This window comes from Oncorhynchus mykiss, chromosome 26 (assembly GCF_057628025.1).
Source record: "Oncorhynchus mykiss isolate SJ-2025 chromosome 26, ASM5762802v1, whole genome shotgun sequence".
Classification (NCBI taxonomy): Eukaryota; Metazoa; Chordata; class Actinopteri; order Salmoniformes; family Salmonidae; genus Oncorhynchus; species Oncorhynchus mykiss.
Genome location: NC_143047.1, coordinates 44410924 through 44429295, shown reverse-complemented (window position 1 = coordinate 44429295; position 18372 = coordinate 44410924). Strand labels below are relative to the sequence as shown.

The 18372-nt window shown below is 46.1% G+C and overlaps 1 protein-coding gene across 1 annotated transcript; it reads right to left on the bottom strand.

Moving 5' to 3' along the window:
- Positions 1 to 2298: 2298 nt before the first annotated feature.
- Positions 2299 to 12244, bottom strand: nr2e3 (nuclear receptor subfamily 2, group E, member 3). Its single transcript, XM_090223233.1, has 8 exons — positions 11372 to 12244; positions 7760 to 7910; positions 6626 to 6729; positions 6158 to 6433; positions 5380 to 5558; positions 4149 to 4392; positions 3772 to 3877; positions 2299 to 2904 (listed from the first exon to the last, which is right to left on the bottom strand). Exons 1-8 carry the CDS (start codon positions 11457 to 11459, stop codon positions 2772 to 2774), a joined length of 1281 nt encoding a protein of 426 aa, XP_090079359.1. The 5' UTR covers positions 11460 to 12244; the 3' UTR covers positions 2299 to 2771.
- Between the last annotated feature and the right edge of the window lie 6128 nt (positions 12245 to 18372).

Sequence of the window (18372 nt, the reverse complement as noted above, 5' to 3'; positions counted from 1 at the left end):
GGTGATGTGGTGGTGATGTGGCGCTTGGTGATGTGTTGCTTGGTGATGTGTTGCTTGGTGATGCGGTGCTTGGTGATGCGGTGCTTGGTGATGCGGTGCTTGGTGATGTATTGCTTGGTGATGTGGTGGTGATGTGGCGCTTGGTGATGTGTTGCTTGGTGATGTGTTGCTTGGTGATGCGGTGCTTGGTGATGCGGTGCTTGGTGATGCGGTGCTTGGTGATGTGGTGCTTGGTGATGTGGTGGTGATGTGTTGCTTGGTGATGCGTTGCTTGGTGATGCGTTGCTTGGTGATGTGGTGCTTGGTGATGTGGTGGTGATGTGTTGCTTGGTGATGCGTTGCTTGGTGATGCGTTGCTTGGTGATGCGGTGCTTGGTGATGTGGTGCTTGGTGATGTGGTGCTTGGTGATGTGGTGGTGATGTGTTGCTTGGTGATGCGTTGCTTGGTGATGTATTGCTTGGTGATGCGGTGCTTGGTGATGCGGTGCTTGGTGATGTGGTGCTTGGTGATGTGTTGCTTGGTGATGTGTTGCTTGGTGATGCGGTGCTTGGTGATGCGGTGCTTGGTGATGTGGCGCTTGGTGATGTGTTGCTTGGTGATGCGGTGCTTGGTGATGCGGTGCTTGGTGATGCGGTGCTTGGTGATGTGGGGCTTGGTGATGCGGTGCTTGGTGATGCGGTGCTTGGTGATGTGTTGCTTGGTGATGCGGTGCTTGGTGATGTGGGGCTTGGTGATGCGGTGCTTGGTGATGCGTTGCTTGGTGATGCGTTGATTGGTGATACGTTGCTTGATGATGCGTTGCTTGGTGATGCGTTTCTTGGTGATGCGTTTCTTGGTGATGCTAGGTTGCTAGTAACAATCCACAATCCAGGAAGTAAGGTTACACTGTCATACAGTGGGGAACTGTAGTCTGAGAAATGGCTGGGACATATTCACCCTACTGTCATACAGTGGGGAACTGTAGTCTGAGAAATGGCTGGGACATATTCACCCTCCTGTCACACAGTGGGGACCTGTAGTCTGAGAAATGGCTGGGACATATTCACCCTACTGTTATACAGTGGTTGCCATGACATGTGGATACTGTTGAAGTCCAGTCTACTGTCCAAGTAGTGTTGACGGCCAGACTGGGAGGACCTCTAGTGGTAGGAAAGAGTAACTGGTGTTGTTGTTAGTAGTGGACAGAAGGTGGCGCTGTTCATTTGATTTATACTTTGTCTTTGCTCACTATTGAAGTTGCCACTGCGTCCATGCTCTGATGGGAAGCTTGTTTTCTCTTCGTCTGAGCTTGTGTATGATAGCTTGGTGTAAACCTGGTTTCTACTCATCCTCTTCAGTTAATAGATAGCTTGGTGTAAACCTGGTTTCTACTCATCCTCTTCAGTTAATAGATAGCTTGGTGTAAACCTGGTTTCTACTCATCCTCTTCAATTAATAGATAGCTTGGTGTAAACCTGGTTTCTACTCATCCTCTTCAGTTAATAGATAGCTTGGTGTAAACCTGGTTTCTACTCATCCTCTTCAGTTAATAGATAGCTTGGTGTAAACCTGGTTTCTACTCATCCTCTTCAGTTAATAGATAGCTTGGTGTAAACCTGGTTTCTACTCATCCTCTTCAGTTAATAGATAGCTTGGTGTAAACCTGGTCTCTACTCATCCTCTTCAGTTAATAGATAGCTTGGTGTAAACCTGGTTTCTACTCATCCTCTTCAGTTAATAGATAGCTTGGTGTAAACCTGGTCTCTACTCATCCTCTTCAGTTAATAGATAGCTTGGTGTAGACCTGGTTTCTACTCATCCTCTTCAGTTAATAGATAGCTTGGTGTAAACCTGGTTTCTACTCATCCTCTTCAGTTAATAGATAGCTTGGTGTAAACCTGGTTTCTACTCATCCTCTTCAGTTAATAGATAGCTTGGTGTAAACCTGGTCTCTACTCATCCTCTTCAGTTAATAGATAGCTTGGTGTAAACCTGGTCTCTACTCATCCTCTTCAGTTAATAGATAGCTTGGTGTAAACCTGGTTTCTACTCATCCTCTTCAGTTAATAGATAGCTTGGTGTAAACCTGGTCTCTACTCATCCTCTTCAGTTAATAGATAGCTTGGTGTAAACCTGGTCTCTACTCATCCTCTTCAGTTAATAGATAGCTTGGTGTAAACCTGGTTTCTACTCATCCTCTTCAGTTAATAGATAGCTTGGTGTAAACCTGGTCTCTACTCATCCTCTTCAGTTAATAGATAGCTTGGTGTAGACCTGGTTTCTACTCATCCTCTTCAGTTAATAGATAGAAGACAAAATACAAGTTTCAATTTATCAAGGCATGAAATCATAAATGCAGCACACATATTTACGACAGCAGAAATGTACAGTGTCTAAGACGAAACAGATTTTATGTAAATATATTACATTACATCGTGAAAAATATAGACCATGGACGACTAGACTGAAATGTAACTGAAGATATGAGACACAAACATTCTGCCCACAGTAAAGGACATTTTGAGTCTGGGGTCCAACACACAGTAAAGGACATTTTGAGTCCGGGGTCCAACACACAGCAAAGCCCATTATAACACATTATCAAGCTCAAAAAGCAGGTCTATTTACTCTCTTACAGCAATGACGTATTTACATGGTTTTCTTTACACACAGCAATAAGATATTTACAACATCCTGTTACACACATCAGTTTGTTAGCTTTCGGGCATGTTCACTTGCGGTGTGTCTCAGTGCAGTATAACTCAGCGTCCATTTTGTTTTTTTCCGTGTATTAGTTCTTGAACATGTCACACAGAAGTTTCTCCATGGGGGTGTTGCCGATGGTCCTGTGGAAGAAGAGGAGCTCGATCCGCTCAGAGCTGACGAAACGCAGAGAGGGCAACAGCAGGAGGAGCTTCCCAAATCTACACAGAGACAGAGAGGGGGGTGAGTTATACACTTTGAATTTACAGCAAAGAGAGATTCCATCAAAGTCCTGAAGTGTCTAAAAACAAAAAAATTAAAAACTGATTCCAATTCTGTTAGCAGCTATCAAAATATTATCAAGATCAAGTCATTTACAGATCCATAACAGTGAAATTTGATTTCACAGGCCATTTTAACATCATCTCATTCTTCAGGTTGGTAGCTAGATATACATACAGTGGAATCCATTTTAACATCCTCTCGTTCTTCAGGTTAGTAGCTAGATATACATACAGTGGAATCCATTTTACCATCCTCTCATTCTTCAGGTTAGTAGCTAGATATATATACAGTGGAATCCAGATCCATGTGGATAAAAGGTCATAAAGGTCAGGGAGGTTGTGTAGGGAGGTCAGGGAGGTCAGGGAGATCAGGGAGGTTGTGTAGGGAGGTCAGGGAGGTTGTGTAGGGAGGTCAGGGAGGTTGTGTAGGGAGGTCAGGGAGGCTGTGTAGGGAGAATGTGTAGGGAGGTCAGGGAGGTTGTGTAGGGAGGTCAGGGAGGTTGTGTAGGGAGGTCAGGGAGGCTGTGTAGGGAGGTCGTGTAGGGAGGTCAGTGAGGTTGTGTAGGGAGGTCAGGGAGGCTGTGTAGGGAGGTTGTGTCGGGAGGTTGTGTAGGGAGGTCAGTGAGGCTGTGTAGTGAGGCTATGTAGGGAGGTTGTGTAGTGAGGTTGTGCAGGGAGATCAGGGAGGTTGTGCAGGGAGATCAGGGAGGTTGTGCAGGGAGATCAGGGAGGTTGTGCAGGGAGATCAGGGAGGTTGTGCAGGGAGATCAGGGAGGTTGTGCAGGGAGATCGTAGTAGTCCTACCTGGCAGGCTGACTGGAGTAATGTGATCTGATGTGTTGTCCCAACATCACCTGGGACTGATCCTGTAGGTTCTCGACCTGCTCCGGGTCCTTCAGACCTCGGGTCTCTATGACAACAAAGAGAAGAAGAAGGAAAGATCAGTCAAACAGGCCTAGTCTCACGTCTTATCCACGTGTCCAGACGGAATCTGGAGAAGTAGAATTTACAGCCCCAGACAACAGAAAGCCCTAATGCAGATCAAACAAAAACATGTATCTCATGACATTCAGCTCTGGACACAAAAACATCACCACAGATTACATCTGGCCATTCTTATTGCAAAGAAATGACACCATAGCAACAAAAATCACAAACCAACATCCCCCCCAGGCACCCACCTGGTTTGAAGAGGACGATGGCCTTGAGGCAGGCAAACTCAGTGGGGTCTACGACCAGAGCTTTGAACCTACTGAAGACCTCCTGGAGCAGACGCAGGTCCACGCTGGTGTAGGATGTCTTACTCTGCATGGTTGGGGGGGACAGGTCGGGGAGGGACAGCAGAGGACAGCTGTCCAGGGGGAGAGACCACTGGATGGCACACAGCAGGAAGAGTTCAGACCATGCCTCCTCCAGCAGGATTACCTGGAGGGGAACAAGGAAGTCAGATCAGTGGGGGTCGCACAAGGTTAGAGGTCAAGGGTGACAGGTCATAAACATGACATCACAAACTATGCAGAAAAATGTTTTTGAAGCAGTTCAACTGTCTCTAAACAGATGGAACTTGTATCAAACTATTCTTTGCACCGTAAAAAAAAATGTTTGGCTTGTTTACCCGTTTGAGCTTTACGAAAGCGTTCATATTGACTAACTATTAGTTACCAAACAATGTTGTGATATATTTAATCTTCGGGATCGGTGTCCCTTCCATGGGACGGTTGAGCTAACGAAGGCTAATGTGATTAGCATGAGGTTGTAAGTAACAAGAACATTTCCCAGGACATAGACATATCTGATATTTGCAGAAAGCTTCAATTCTTGTTCATCTAACCGCACTGTCCAATTTACAGTAGCTATTACAGTGAAAGAATACCATTCTATTGTTTGAGGAGAGTGCACAGTTATGAACATGAAACGTTATTAATGAACAAATCAAGCACATTTGGGCAGTCTTGATACAAAGGTTTGAACAGAAATACAATGGTTCATTGGATCAGTCTAAAACGTTGCACATACACTGCTGCCATCTAGTGGCCAAAATCTGAATAGCACCCGGGCTGGAATAATACATTATGGCCTTTCTCTTGCATTTGAAAGATGATGGTAAAAAAAAAGATAAAATACAAAAGAACATTTGTTTTTTTCTTTGTATTATTTTTTACCAGATGTAATGTGTTATATTCTCCTACATTCCTTTAACATTTCAATAAACTTCAAAGTGTTTCCTTTCAATTGGTACCAAGAATATGCATATCCTTGCTTCAGGGCCTGAGCTACAGGCAGTTAGATGTGGGTTTGTCATTTTAGGCAAAAATTTAAGGTAAAAAAAGAGTCTAATCCTTAAGAGGTTTTATCCTTATTAATAAGCAGTTTATACTGTAAGTAAACCCTATCATAGTATCCCGTCTATACCTGGTCTCTGAATGGGAGATTGGAGAACACTGGCAGGTTCTTGGCCCATTTAACAGACATGAAGAGAAGCCGGGCTGACGTCTCGTACACATTCTCTGTACTGGAAGGGTACAGGGACATGTGGTAGTCTGAGGACTCCCTCTCTGGCTCGTTACTGGTCACATCTATGTTCTCATCAACTGTGGAAGAAGTGGAATTATTTCAATATACATAAAATAAAAACCTGGAGATTATGTCAACTGTAGAGATAGAAATTGTAAATACTCGAGAAAGAAAGATTGAGAAGTGGAGAAAGAGAGAAAGAAATAAAGAAAGAGAGAGAGAGAGAGAGAGAGAGAGAAAGAGAGAGAGAGAAATAAAGAGAGAGAGAGGGAGAAAGAGAGAGAGAGAAATAAAGAGAGAGAGGGAGAAAGAGAGAGAGAGAGAGAGAGAGAGAGAGAGAGAGAAAAGGAGAGAGAGAGAGAGAGAAAGAGAGAGAGAGAGAGAGAGAGAAAGAGAGAGAGAGAAACAAAGAGAGAGAGAGGGAGAAAGAGAGAGAGAGAGACAGAGAGAGAGAAAGGGAGAGAGAGAGAGAGAGAAAGAGAGAGAGAGAGAGAGAGAGAAAGAGAGAGAGAGAGAAATAAAGAGAGAGAGAGGGAGAAAGAGAGAGAGAGACAGAGAGAGAGAAAGGGAAAGAGAGAGAGAGAGAAAGAGAGAGAGAGAGAGAGAAATAAAGAAAGAGAGAGAGAGAGAGAAACAGAGGAAAACCAAGGAACAGCCATAACAAAGCCCTCCTCACCATCCTCAGGCTCCAGTTTAGCGCAGGTCTCAGCGGTCATGAGGCTGACCATGAAGCGGTGGTTGTTCTGTGGGCTGGGGGGTGCACATCGCTGCGGTGGGGCAGACGACGAGCTGACTGAGGTGGAGGTGATGTGAGGTCGGGTGATCACAGAGCAGGAAGAAGAAGAGGAAGTGGGATCCCGTGTGGTGGACAGATGCTCCTTGTCTGTGTCCACGTCGATGGAGTCCAGACGCACCTGAGACGTGCTGCGGGGCTGACGCTCGTTCTGGACAGCTGGGGGAGAGAGTTAAGACACAGCTCAGACTCCTGACACATCTTCACACTTGACTGTCCAAGGAGACAGACTACCTCAACAAACATATCCCAACTCTAACTTGAATTATACAAACTTTCAGATTTATTCATACTGAGAAAAAAAACAGATTATTATCTTTGACATCAAATAAATACATTTCACTGACTCACCATCTTTGTTCATGCCCGCCTGGAGGCACTTCTTCAGCCGACAGGCTTGGCACTGGTTACGATGGGCCTTATCCACTGGGCACATTCCCGTACCAGCCTGACACCTGTTGGGATGAGGAAAACATATTTTACAGTAACAAAATAAACTATTCTAGAGATTTAAACATCAACTAAGAAGTCTGGTTCAAACTTAAATATATTAAACTCACAAATAGTTTTTTTTTAAATAATTGTAAAAAGTTAAGTTGTGACAACACAGGTAGTCTATCTATCAGTGGGTAGTTTGACTATACACTGGGCCAGAGTGTCTCTCTCTCCTCTCTCTCTCCTCTCTCTCTCTCTCTAACAGGTAGTCTATCTGTCAGTGGGTAGTTTGACTATGCACTGGGCCAGCGTGTCTCTCTCTCCTCTCTCTCTCCTCTCTCTCTCTCTCTAACAGGTAGTCTATCTATCAGTGGGTAGTTTGACTATACACTGGGCCAGTGTCTCTCTCTCCTCTCTCTCTCCTCTCTCTCTCTCTCTAACAGGTAGTCTATCTGTCAGTGGGTAGTTTGACTATACACTGGGCCAGAGTGTCTCTCTCTCTCTCTCTCTCTCTCTCTCTCTCTCTCTCTCTCTCTCTCTCTCTCTCCTCTCTCTCTCTCTAACAGGTAGTCTATCTATCAGAGGGTAGTTTGACTATACACTGGGCCAGAGTGTCTCTCTCTCCTCTCTCTCTCTCTCTCTCTCTCTCTCTCTCTCTCTCTCTCACAGGTAGTCTATCTGTCAGTGGGTAGTTTGACACTGGGCCAGAGTGTCTCTCTCTCCTCTCTCTCTCTCTCTCACAGGTAGTCTATCTATCAGTGGGTAGTTTGACTATACACTGGGCCAGAGTGTCTCTCTCTCTCTCTCTCTCTCTCTCTCTCTCTCTCTCTCTCTCCTCTCTCTCTCTCTAACAGGTAGTCTATCTATCAGTGGGTAGTTTGACACCGGGCCAGAGTGTCTCTCTCTTTCTCTCTCTCTCTCTCTAACAGGTAGTCTATCAGTGGGTAGTTTGACGATACACCAGAGTGTCTCTCTCTCTCTCTCTAACAGGTAGTCTATCTATCAGTGGGTAGTTTGACACCGGGCCAGTGTGTCTGTTCTCCAACTCACCTGTATATGAGTCTCCGTCGGACGCTGCGTTTGAAGAATCCACTGCAGCCGTTGCAGGCGTAGATGCCGTAGTGTTTTCCACTGCTGGTGTCCCCACAGACCTTACAGAGCAGGGCTGGACTCAGGGCTTTACCCGGGGCTGGACTCTTTGCTGGGGGAGAGAGAGAGAGACAGAGACAGAGAGAGAGAGACAGAGAGAGAGAGACAGAGACAGAGAGAGAGAGACAGAGAGAGAGAGACAGAGGGAGAGAGAGAGAGAGAGAGAGAGAGAGAGAGAGGTGGGGGAGTTAGAGACTGTTAGATGCATGCTTTGTTGGCTGCTGTAGGCTGGGAGACAACAGAGAGAGAGAGAGAGAGAGAGAGAGAGAGGGAGGTGGGGTAGTTAGAGACTCTGTTAGAGGAATGCTTGTTGACAGCTGTATGCTGGCTCGTGTTGCGTTAAATATCCAACTATCAAATGATTTAAAATTCAAATTAAGCAGCATTACTTTTTTCTCTCCAATATAAATGATATATTTTTTCAAAGATCTGGTTATTATTTCCCCCCCCCCCAAAAAAAATCCTACTAATTGAAAATGAGTATTTGTATCAATTAAATAAAATACAGTTCAATCAATTCCATTAGAAATGTCAGATCTGATAGAAAGAGAACATTTGACGTGTTTATGTGTTTGAAATGTGGAGCCACAAACTAAGCGCTGTTATCAGTCACAACTACATCAGGCTCACCATGCTGCCATGTAAGCTGGACAGCAACCTGCTATTTCTAATGGGAGAGAGGGCTGTACTGAGGGCTGTACTGAGGGCTGTACTGAGGGCTGTACTGAGGGCTGTACTGAGGTCCTGTACTGAGGGCTGTACTGAGGGCTGTACTGAGGGCTGTACTGAGGGCTGTACTGAGGTCCTGTACTGAGGGCTGTACTGAGGGCTGTACTGAGGGCTGTACTGAGGGCTGTACTGAGGGCTGTACTGAGGTCCTGTACTGAGGGCTGTACTGAGGGCTGTACTGAGGGCTGTACTGAGGGCTGTACTGAGGTCCTGTACTGAGGGCTGTACTGAGGGCTGTACTGAGGGCTGTACTGAGGGCTGTACTGAGGTCCTGTACTGAGGGCTGTACTGAGGGCTGTACTGAGGGCTGTACTGAGGGCTGTACTGAGGTCCTGTACTGAGGGCTGTACTGAGGGCTGTACTGAGGGCTGTACTGAGGGCTGTACTGAGGTCCTGTACTGAGGGCTGTACTGAGGGCTGTACTGAGGGCTGTACTGAGGGCTGTACTGAGGTCCTGTACTGAGGGCTGTACTGAGGGCTGTACTGAGGGCTGTACTGAGGGCTGTACTGAGGTCCTGTACTGAGGGCTGTACTGAGGGCTGTACTGAGGGCTGTACTGAGGGCTGTACTGAGGTCCTGTACTGAGGGCTGTACTGAGGGCTGTACTGAGGGCTGTACTGAGGGCTGTACTGAGGGCTGTACTGAGGTCCTGTACTGAGGGCTGTACTGAGGGCTGTACTGAGGGCTGTACTGAGGGCTGTACTGAGGTCCTGTACTGAGGGCTGTACTGAGGGCTGTACTGAGGTCCTGTACTGAGGTCCTGTACTGAGGGCTGTACTGAGGTCCTGTACTGAGGGCTGTACTGAGGTCCTGTACTGAGGGCTGTACTGAGGGCTGTACTGAGGGCTGTACTGAGGTCCTGTACTGAGGTCTGTACTGAGGTCCTGTACTGAGGGCTGTACTGAGGGCTGTACTGAGGGCTGTACTGAGGGCTGTACTGAGGGCTGTACTGAGGTCCTGTACTGAGGGCTGTACTGAGGGCTGTACTGAGGTCCTGTACTGAGGTCTGTACTGAGGGCTGTACTGAGGTCCTGTACTGAGGGCTGTACTGAGGGCTGTACTGAGGGCTGTACTGAGGGCTGTACTGAGGTCCTGTACTGAGGTCCTGTACTGAGGGCTGTACTGAGGTCCTGTACTGAGGGCTGTACTGAGGTCCTGTACTGAGGGCTGTACTGAGGGCTGTACTGAGGGCTGTACTGAGGGCTGTACTGAGGTCCTGTACTGAGGGCTGTACTGAGGGCTGTACTGAGGTCCTGCATGCTTTGTTGGCTGCTGTAGGCTGGGAGACAACAGAGAGAGAGAGAGAGAGAGAGAGAGAGAGGGAGGTGGGGTAGTTAGAGACTCTGTTAGAGGAATGCTTGTTGACAGCTGTATGCTGGCTCGTGTTGCGTTAAATATCCAACTATCAAATGATTTAAAATTCAAATTAAGCAGCATTACTTTTTTCTCTCCAATATAAATGATATATTTTTTCAAAGATCTGGTTATTATTTCCCCCCCCCCCCCAAAAAAAATCCTACTAATTGAAAATGAGTATTTGTATCAATTAAATAAAATACAGTTCAATCAATTCCATTAGAAATGTCAGATCTGATAGAAAGAGAACATTTGACGTGTTTATGTGTTTGAAATGTGGAGCCACAAACTAAGCGCTGTTATCAGTCACAACTACATCAGGCTCACCATGCTGCCATGTAAGCTGGACAGCAACCTGCTATTTCTAATGGGAGAGAGGGCTGTACTGAGGGCTGTACTGAGGGCTGTACTGAGGGCTGTACTGAGGGCTGTACTGAGGTCCTGTACTGAGGGCTGTACTGAGGTCCTGTACTGAGGGCTGTACTGAGGGCTGTACTGAGGGCTGTACTGAGGGCTGTACTGAGGGCTGTACTGAGGTCCTGTACTGAGGGCTGTACTGAGGGCTGTACTGAGGGCTGTACTGAGGGCTGTACTGAGGTCCTGTACTGAGGGCTGTACTGAGGGCTGTACTGAGGTCCTGTACTGAGGTCCTGTACTGAGGGCTGTACTGAGGTCCTGTACTGAGGGCTGTACTGAGGTCCTGTACTGAGGGCTGTACTGAGGGCTGTACTGAGGGCTGTACTGAGGTCCTGTACTGAGGTCTGTACTGAGGTCCTGTACTGAGGGCTGTACTGAGGGCTGTACTGAGGGCTGTACTGAGGGCTGTACTGAGGGCTGTACTGAGGTCCTGTACTGAGGGCTGTACTGAGGGCTGTACTGAGGTCCTGTACTGAGGTCTGTACTGAGGGCTGTACTGAGGTCCTGTACTGAGGGCTGTACTGAGGGCTGTACTGAGGGCTGTACTGAGGGCTGTACTGAGGTCCTGTACTGAGGTCCTGTACTGAGGGCTGTACTGAGGTCCTGTACTGAGGGCTGTACTGAGGTCCTGTACTGAGGGCTGTACTGAGGGCTGTACTGAGGGCTGTACTGAGGGCTGTACTGAGGTCCTGTACTGAGGGCTGTACTGAGGGCTGTACTGAGGTCCTGTACTGAGGTCCTGTACTGAGGGCTGTACTGAGGTCCTGTACCTGTTCTGCTAGTAAAGAAGCAAACCGCACCACACATGGTAAATGCTGATCCCAAGTGCCTCATTACGGAACACAATCAATAATATACAACGTGGTTTCTGAAGTCTGAACTTCACTGATTTAGTCACAAGAATAAAGCAGCTCTGGAGCAGCATTTAGCAGGGTCTCATTTCCTGTCTTCCCTGAGCTTTTGGCCCGAGCACCAGTTTTTAAGAAAGGTCCATATCAGCCAAACGTTTACCTCCTCTGCTGTCACAGTCGGTGCCACTGCTCCCTGAAGAGTCACTAGGAGACGAGGAAGGATGGATGTTAGACAGGTGTTCCTCCATCACGGTTTCTCAATAACGATGTCTTGTGGACCGGTCACTTTCCCCCCCCACACACACCCCACCCCCCACGCCTCTATTAGAGGGTTACTGTAAACGGCTTTAAAAATTCTGATATAGTGTCCCAATGCAACGGCTAGTCTAGGTGCTGTGTGACGGTTCTTCCTTCAGCCGTGAGGAGGTCACACCAACGGCCTCCCCTGACGTCTGGGACCTTGGCGATCAGCGATGATGCGGGAAAAGTTTGTCAAAGTGTCACTGCCAATCTATTGGAGAAGTGTGCTGATGGATGGGTAGCTGTAACTGGCTCCTTGTGTCCGCAGTCAGGCTGGCAGACGTCTGGTCAGTTCCTCTTCAGTCCAGATCAACTCCCCTTATGATCACTGGATGTCCCGTCCGATTGTCTCTCCTTCCTCTGTCCCTTGGTGTTGGGAGATACGATGATCTCTCTCTCTCTCTCAGGTCCTGGATAGTCCCTTGGTCTCTGTAACAGTGGTGTGAATCTGCTGAACAATGGAAGTTAGTGAACACTGTGGGGCTCCCTCTTGTCCCGGAGCTGTGTGTGTGTCTGTGGGTCCTGACTGGTGTCTGCTCCTCTAAAGGGGAGACGGTGGGGACCCGGTGGTGGGGGCAGGATTAGTCCACAGCGCTGTGTAAGCACATGCTGCTTATTACTCATCCTCTTAATCTTTACTGTTATGTTCATCCACTGGTCTGATCAATCAGTCACATTTCCAGGACTTAGAACAATGTGGAACAAGGTGGCCGGAGGGGGGGGGGGGGGGGGTCTTTATCATGTTGGTAAGAAGAAATATTGATGGAAATATTAGACGAGAAGTACAGAGAAAGTCAGAGGGTCTCTCTCTTTCTCTCTCTCTCTCTCTCTTTCTCTCTCTCTCTTTTTCTCTCTCGCTTTCTCTCTTTCTCTCTTTCACTCTCTCTCTTTCTCTCTTTCTTTCTCTCAATTCAATTGAAAGGGCTTTATTGTCACGAGAAACATATGTTTACATTGTCAAATCAAGTGAAATAGATAATAAACAAAAGTTCAAATAAACTATCAACAATGAACAGTAAAATATTACACTCTGAAATGTTCTGGAAGACATTTCAAATGTCATATTATTTATATATACAGTGTTGTAAATATGTGCAAAAGGGAAAATAAATCAATATAAATATGGGTTGTATTTACAACGGTGTTTGTTCTTCACTGGTTGACCTTCTTGTGGTATTGTGGTATTTCACCCAGTAGATATGGGACTTTATCAAATTTGGATTTGTTTTCTAATTCTTTGTGGATCTGTGTAATCTGAGGGAAATATGTCTCTCTAATATGGTCATACATTGGGCAGGAGGTTAGGAAGTGCAGCTCAGTTTCCACCTCATTTTGTGGGCAGTGAGCACATAGCCTGTCTTCTATTGAGAGCCTTTCTCAATAGCAAGGCTACGCTCGCTGAGTCTGTACATAGTCAAAGCTTTCCTTAATTTTGGGTCAGTCACAGTGGTCAGGTATTCTGCCGCTGTGTACTGTCTGTGTAGGGCCAAATAGCATTCTAGTTTGCACTGTTTTTTTGTTAATTCTTTCCAATGTGTCAAGTAATTATCTTTTTGTTTTCTCATGATTTGGTCTAATTGTGTTGCTGTTCTGGGGATCTGTTTGTGTTTGTGAACAGAGCCCCAGGACCAGCTTGCTTAGGGGACTCTTCTCCAGGTTCATCTCTCTGTAGGTGATGGCTTTGTTATGGAAGGTTTGGGAGTCGCTTCCTTTTAGGTGGTTGTAGAATTTAACAGCTCTTTTCTGGATTTTGATACTTAGCAGGTATCGGCCTAATTCTCACTCTGGCTTTCTCTGTAACTCTCTCTCTGCCCCTCTCTCTCTGTCTCTCTGTCTCTCTCTCACTCTCTCTCTCTCTCGCTCTGTCTCTCTCTCTCTCTGCCCCCCTCTGTCTCTCTCTCTCTCTCTCTCTCTCTCGCTCTCTCTCTCTCTCTCTCTCTCTCTCTCTCTCTCACTCTCTCTGTCCATCTCTCTCTCTCTCTGTCCCCCTCTCTCTCTCTGTCCGTCTCTCTCTCTCTCCGTCCCCCTCTCTCTCTCTGTCTGTCTCTCTCACTCGTCTGTCTATGAGGGTATCCGTCAGTCAACAGCCCTCTACGATGTCTGAACCTTTTTAAAGGGATGATTACATGGACTGGGGAAGCACATTATTATGTTTGCTGGACCCATCAATTTGTATTGCCCTCCTCTCTCTCTCTATATCCCCCCTGCCTCTGTATGGAATCCAGCTCAATTTCCCCCTGTATATTTGATCTATGTGATTGCTCTCCATTCAGTGTTTGCCAAGGTATCCAGCTGACCCATTATATCCCATTAAGACTCTCTTTTGACAGACTGGAGAGATTGGAGATCGCCCTGGTCCAAAAACGGTCTGGGGGGGTTGCAGAGGAGGACAATTGAATTTTAAATGGCTAAATTATGTTTTGGGTTGGACTAATGTTGTCTGTCTATCAGTCAGTTAGTTGTGGGAGAGAAAAGGGGGCCATATGCATTATTCAGTGGTAACCATGGTGAGGATGGCCATATAGGATCATTACCCCGTCATTACAACATAACCATACCTGGTCTACTGTCCCAGTATCATAACCATACCTGGTCTACTGTCCCAGTATCATAACCACACCTGGTATACTGTCCCAGTATCATAACCACACCTGGTCTACTGTCCCAGTATCATAACCATACCTGGTATAGGTCTACTGTCCCAGTATCATAACCACACCTGGTATAGGTCTACAGTCCCAGTATCATAACCACACCTGGTCTACTGTCCCAGTATCATAACCATACCTGGTCTACTGTCCCAGTATCATAACCATACCTGGTCTACTGTCCCAGTATCATAACCATACCTGGTCTACTGTCCCAGTATCATAACCACACCTGGTCTACTGTCCCAGTATCATAACCACACCTGGTATACTGTCTCAGTATCATAACCACACCTGCTATACTGTCCCAGTATCATAACCATACCTGGTCTACTGTCCCAGTATCATAACCATACCTGGTCTACTGTCCCAGTATCATAACCACACCCGGTCTACTGTCCCAGTATCATAACCATACCTGGTATAGGTCTACTGTCCCAGTATCATAACCATACCTGGTCTACTGTTCCAGTATCATAACCATACCTGGTATACTGTCCCAGTATCATAACCATACCTGGTCTACTGTCCCAGTATCATAACCACACCTGGTCTACTGTCCCAGTATCACAACCATACCTGGTCTACTGTCCCAGTATCATAACCATACCTGGTCTACTGTCCCAGTATCATAACCATACCTGGTCTACTGTCCCAGTATCATAACCATACCTGGTCTACTGTCCCAGTATCATAACCATACCTGGTCTACTGTTCCAGAATCATAACCATACCTGGTATACTGTCCCAGTATCATAACCACACCTGGTACACTGTCTCAGTATCATAACCACACCTGCTATACTGTCCCAGTATCATAACCATACCTGGTTTACTGTCCCAGTATCATAACCATACCTGGTCTACTGTCCCAGTATCATAACCATACCTGGTATAGGTCTACTGTCCCAGTATCATAACCACACCTGGTATACTGTCCCAGTATCATAACCATACCTGGTCTACTGTCCCAGTATCATAACCACACCTGGTCTACTCTCCCAGTATTATAACCACACCTGGTCTACTGTCCCAGTATCATAACCACACCTGGTCTACTGTCCCAGTATCATAACCATACCTGGTATACTGTCCCAGTATCATAACCACACCTGGTATACTGTCCCAGTATCATAACCACACCTGGTCTACTCTCCAAGTATCATAACCACACCTGGTATACTGTCCCAGTATCATAACCACACCTGGTATACTGTCCCAGTATCATAACCATACCTGGTATAGGTCTACTGTCCCAGTATCATAACCATACCTGGTCTACTGTCCCAGTATCATAACTTCACCTGGTATAATGTCCCAGTATCATAACCACACCTGGTATACTGTCCCAGTATCATAACCATACCTGGTATAGGTCTACTGTCCCAGTATCATAACCATACCTGGTCTACTGTCCCAGTATCATAACCATACCTGGTCTAATGTCCCAGTATCATAACCACACCTGGTATACTGTCCCAGTATCATAACCACACCTGGTCTACTCTCCCAGTATCATAACCATACCTGGTCTACTGTCCCAGTATCATAACGATACCTGGTCTACTGTCCCAGTATCATAACGATACCTGGTCTACTGTCCCAGTATCATAACCATACCTGGTCAACTGTCCCAGTATCATAACCACACCTGGTATACTGTCTCAGTATCATAACCATACCTGGTATACTGTCCCAGTATCATAACCACACCTGGTATACTGTCCCAGTATCATAACCACACCTGGTCTACTGTCCCAGTATCATAACCATACATGGTCTACTGTCCCAGTATCATAACCATACCTGGTATACTGTCCCAGTATCATAACCACACCTGGTGTACTGTCCCAGCATCATAACCATACCTGGTATACTGTCCCAGTATCATAACCACACCTGGTATACGTCTACTGTCCCAGTATCATAACCATACCTGGTCTACTGTCCCAGTATCATAACCACACCTGGTATACTGTCCCGGTATCATAACCATACCTAGTATACTGTCCCAGTATCATAACAACACCTGGTCTACTGTCCCAGTATCATAACCATACCTGGTCTACTGTCCCAGTATCATAACCACACCTGGTATACTGTCCCAGTATCATAACAACACCTGGTCTACTGTCCCAGTATCATAACAATACCTGGTATACTGTCCCAGTATCATAACCACACCTGGTACACTGTTCCAGTATCAAAACCATACCTGGTCTACTGTCCCAGTATCATAACCACACCTGGTATAGGTCTACTGTCCCAGTATCAAAACCATACCTGGTATACTGTTCCAGTGTCATAACCATACCTGGTCTACTGTCTCAGTATCATAACCATACCTGGTCTACTGTCCCAGTATCATAACCACACCTGGTATACTGTCCCAGTATCATAACCATACCTAGTATACTGTCCCAGTATCATAACAACACCTGGTCTACTGTCCCAGTATCATAACCATACCTGGTCTACTGTCCCAGTATCATAACCACACCTGGTATAGGTCTACTGTCCCAGTATCATAACCATACCTGGTCTACTGTCCCAGTATCATAACCACACCTGGTATAGGTCTACTGTCCCAGTATCAAAACCATACCTGGTCTACTGTCCCAGTATCATAACCATACCTGGTATAGGTCTACTGTTCCAGTATCATAACCATACCTGGTCTACTGTCTCAGTATCATAACCATACCTGGTCTACTGTCCCAGTATCATAACCATTCCTGGTCTACTGTCCCAGTATCATAACCACACCTGGTATAGGTCTACTGTCCCAGTATCAAAACCATACCTGGTATACTGTTCCAGTGTCATAACCATACCTGGTCTACTGTCTCAGTATCATAACCATACCTGGTCTACTGTCCCAGTATCATAACCATACCTGGTCTACTGTCCCAGTATCATAACCACACCTGGTATAGGTCTACTGTCCCAGTATCAAAACCATACCTGGTATACTGTTCCAGTGTCATAACCATACCTGGTCTACTGTCCCAGTATCATAACCATACCTGGTATACTGTCCCAGTATCATAACCATACCTGGTATAGGTCTACTGTCTCAGTATCATAACCACACCTGGTATAGGTCTACTGTCCCAGTATCAAAACAATACCTGGTATACTGTCCCAGTATCATAACCACACCTGGTATAGGTCTACTGTCCCAGTATCAAAACCATGCCTGGTATACTGTCCCAGTATCATAACCATACCTGGTCTACTGTCCCAGTATCATAACCATACCTGGTCTACTGTCCCAGTATCATAACCATACCTGGTCTACTGTCCCAGTATCATAACCACACCTGGTATACTGTCCCAGTATCATAACCATACCTGGTCTACTGTCCCAGTATCATAACCATACCTGGTATACTGTCCCAGTATCATAACCATACCTGTTCTACTGTCCCAGTATCATAACCATACCTGGTATACTGTCCCAGTATCATAACCACACCTGGTATACTGTCCCAGTATCATAACCATACCTGGTATAGGTCTACTGTCCCAGTATCATAACCACACCTGGTATACTGTCCCAGTATCATAACCACACCTGGTATACTGTCCCAGTATCATAACCATACCTGGTATACTGTCCCAGTATCATAACCACACCTGGTATACTGTCCCAGTATCATAACCACACCTGGTCTACTGTCCCAGTATCATAACCATACCTGGTATACTGTCCCAGTATCATAACCATATCTGGTCTACTGTCCCAGTATCATAACCACACCTGGTATACTGTCCCAGTATCATAACCATACCTGGTATACTGTCCCAGTATCATAACCACACCTGGTATACGTCTACTGTCCCAGTATCATAACCATACCTGGTCTACTGTCCCAGTATCATAACCATACCTGGTATACTGTCCCAGTATCATAACCACACCTGGTACACTGTTCCAGTATCATAACCATACCTGGTCTACTGTCCCAGTATCATAACCACACCTGGTATAGGTCTACTGTTCCAGTATCATAACCACACCTGGTACACTGTTCCAGTATCATAACCATACCTGGTCTACTGTCCCAGTATCATAACCATACCTGGTATACTGTCCCAGTATCATAACCACACCTGGTACACTGTTCCAGTATCAAAACCATACCTGGTATACTGTCCCAGTATCATAACCACACCTGGTATAGGTCTACTGTCCCAGTATCAAAACCAT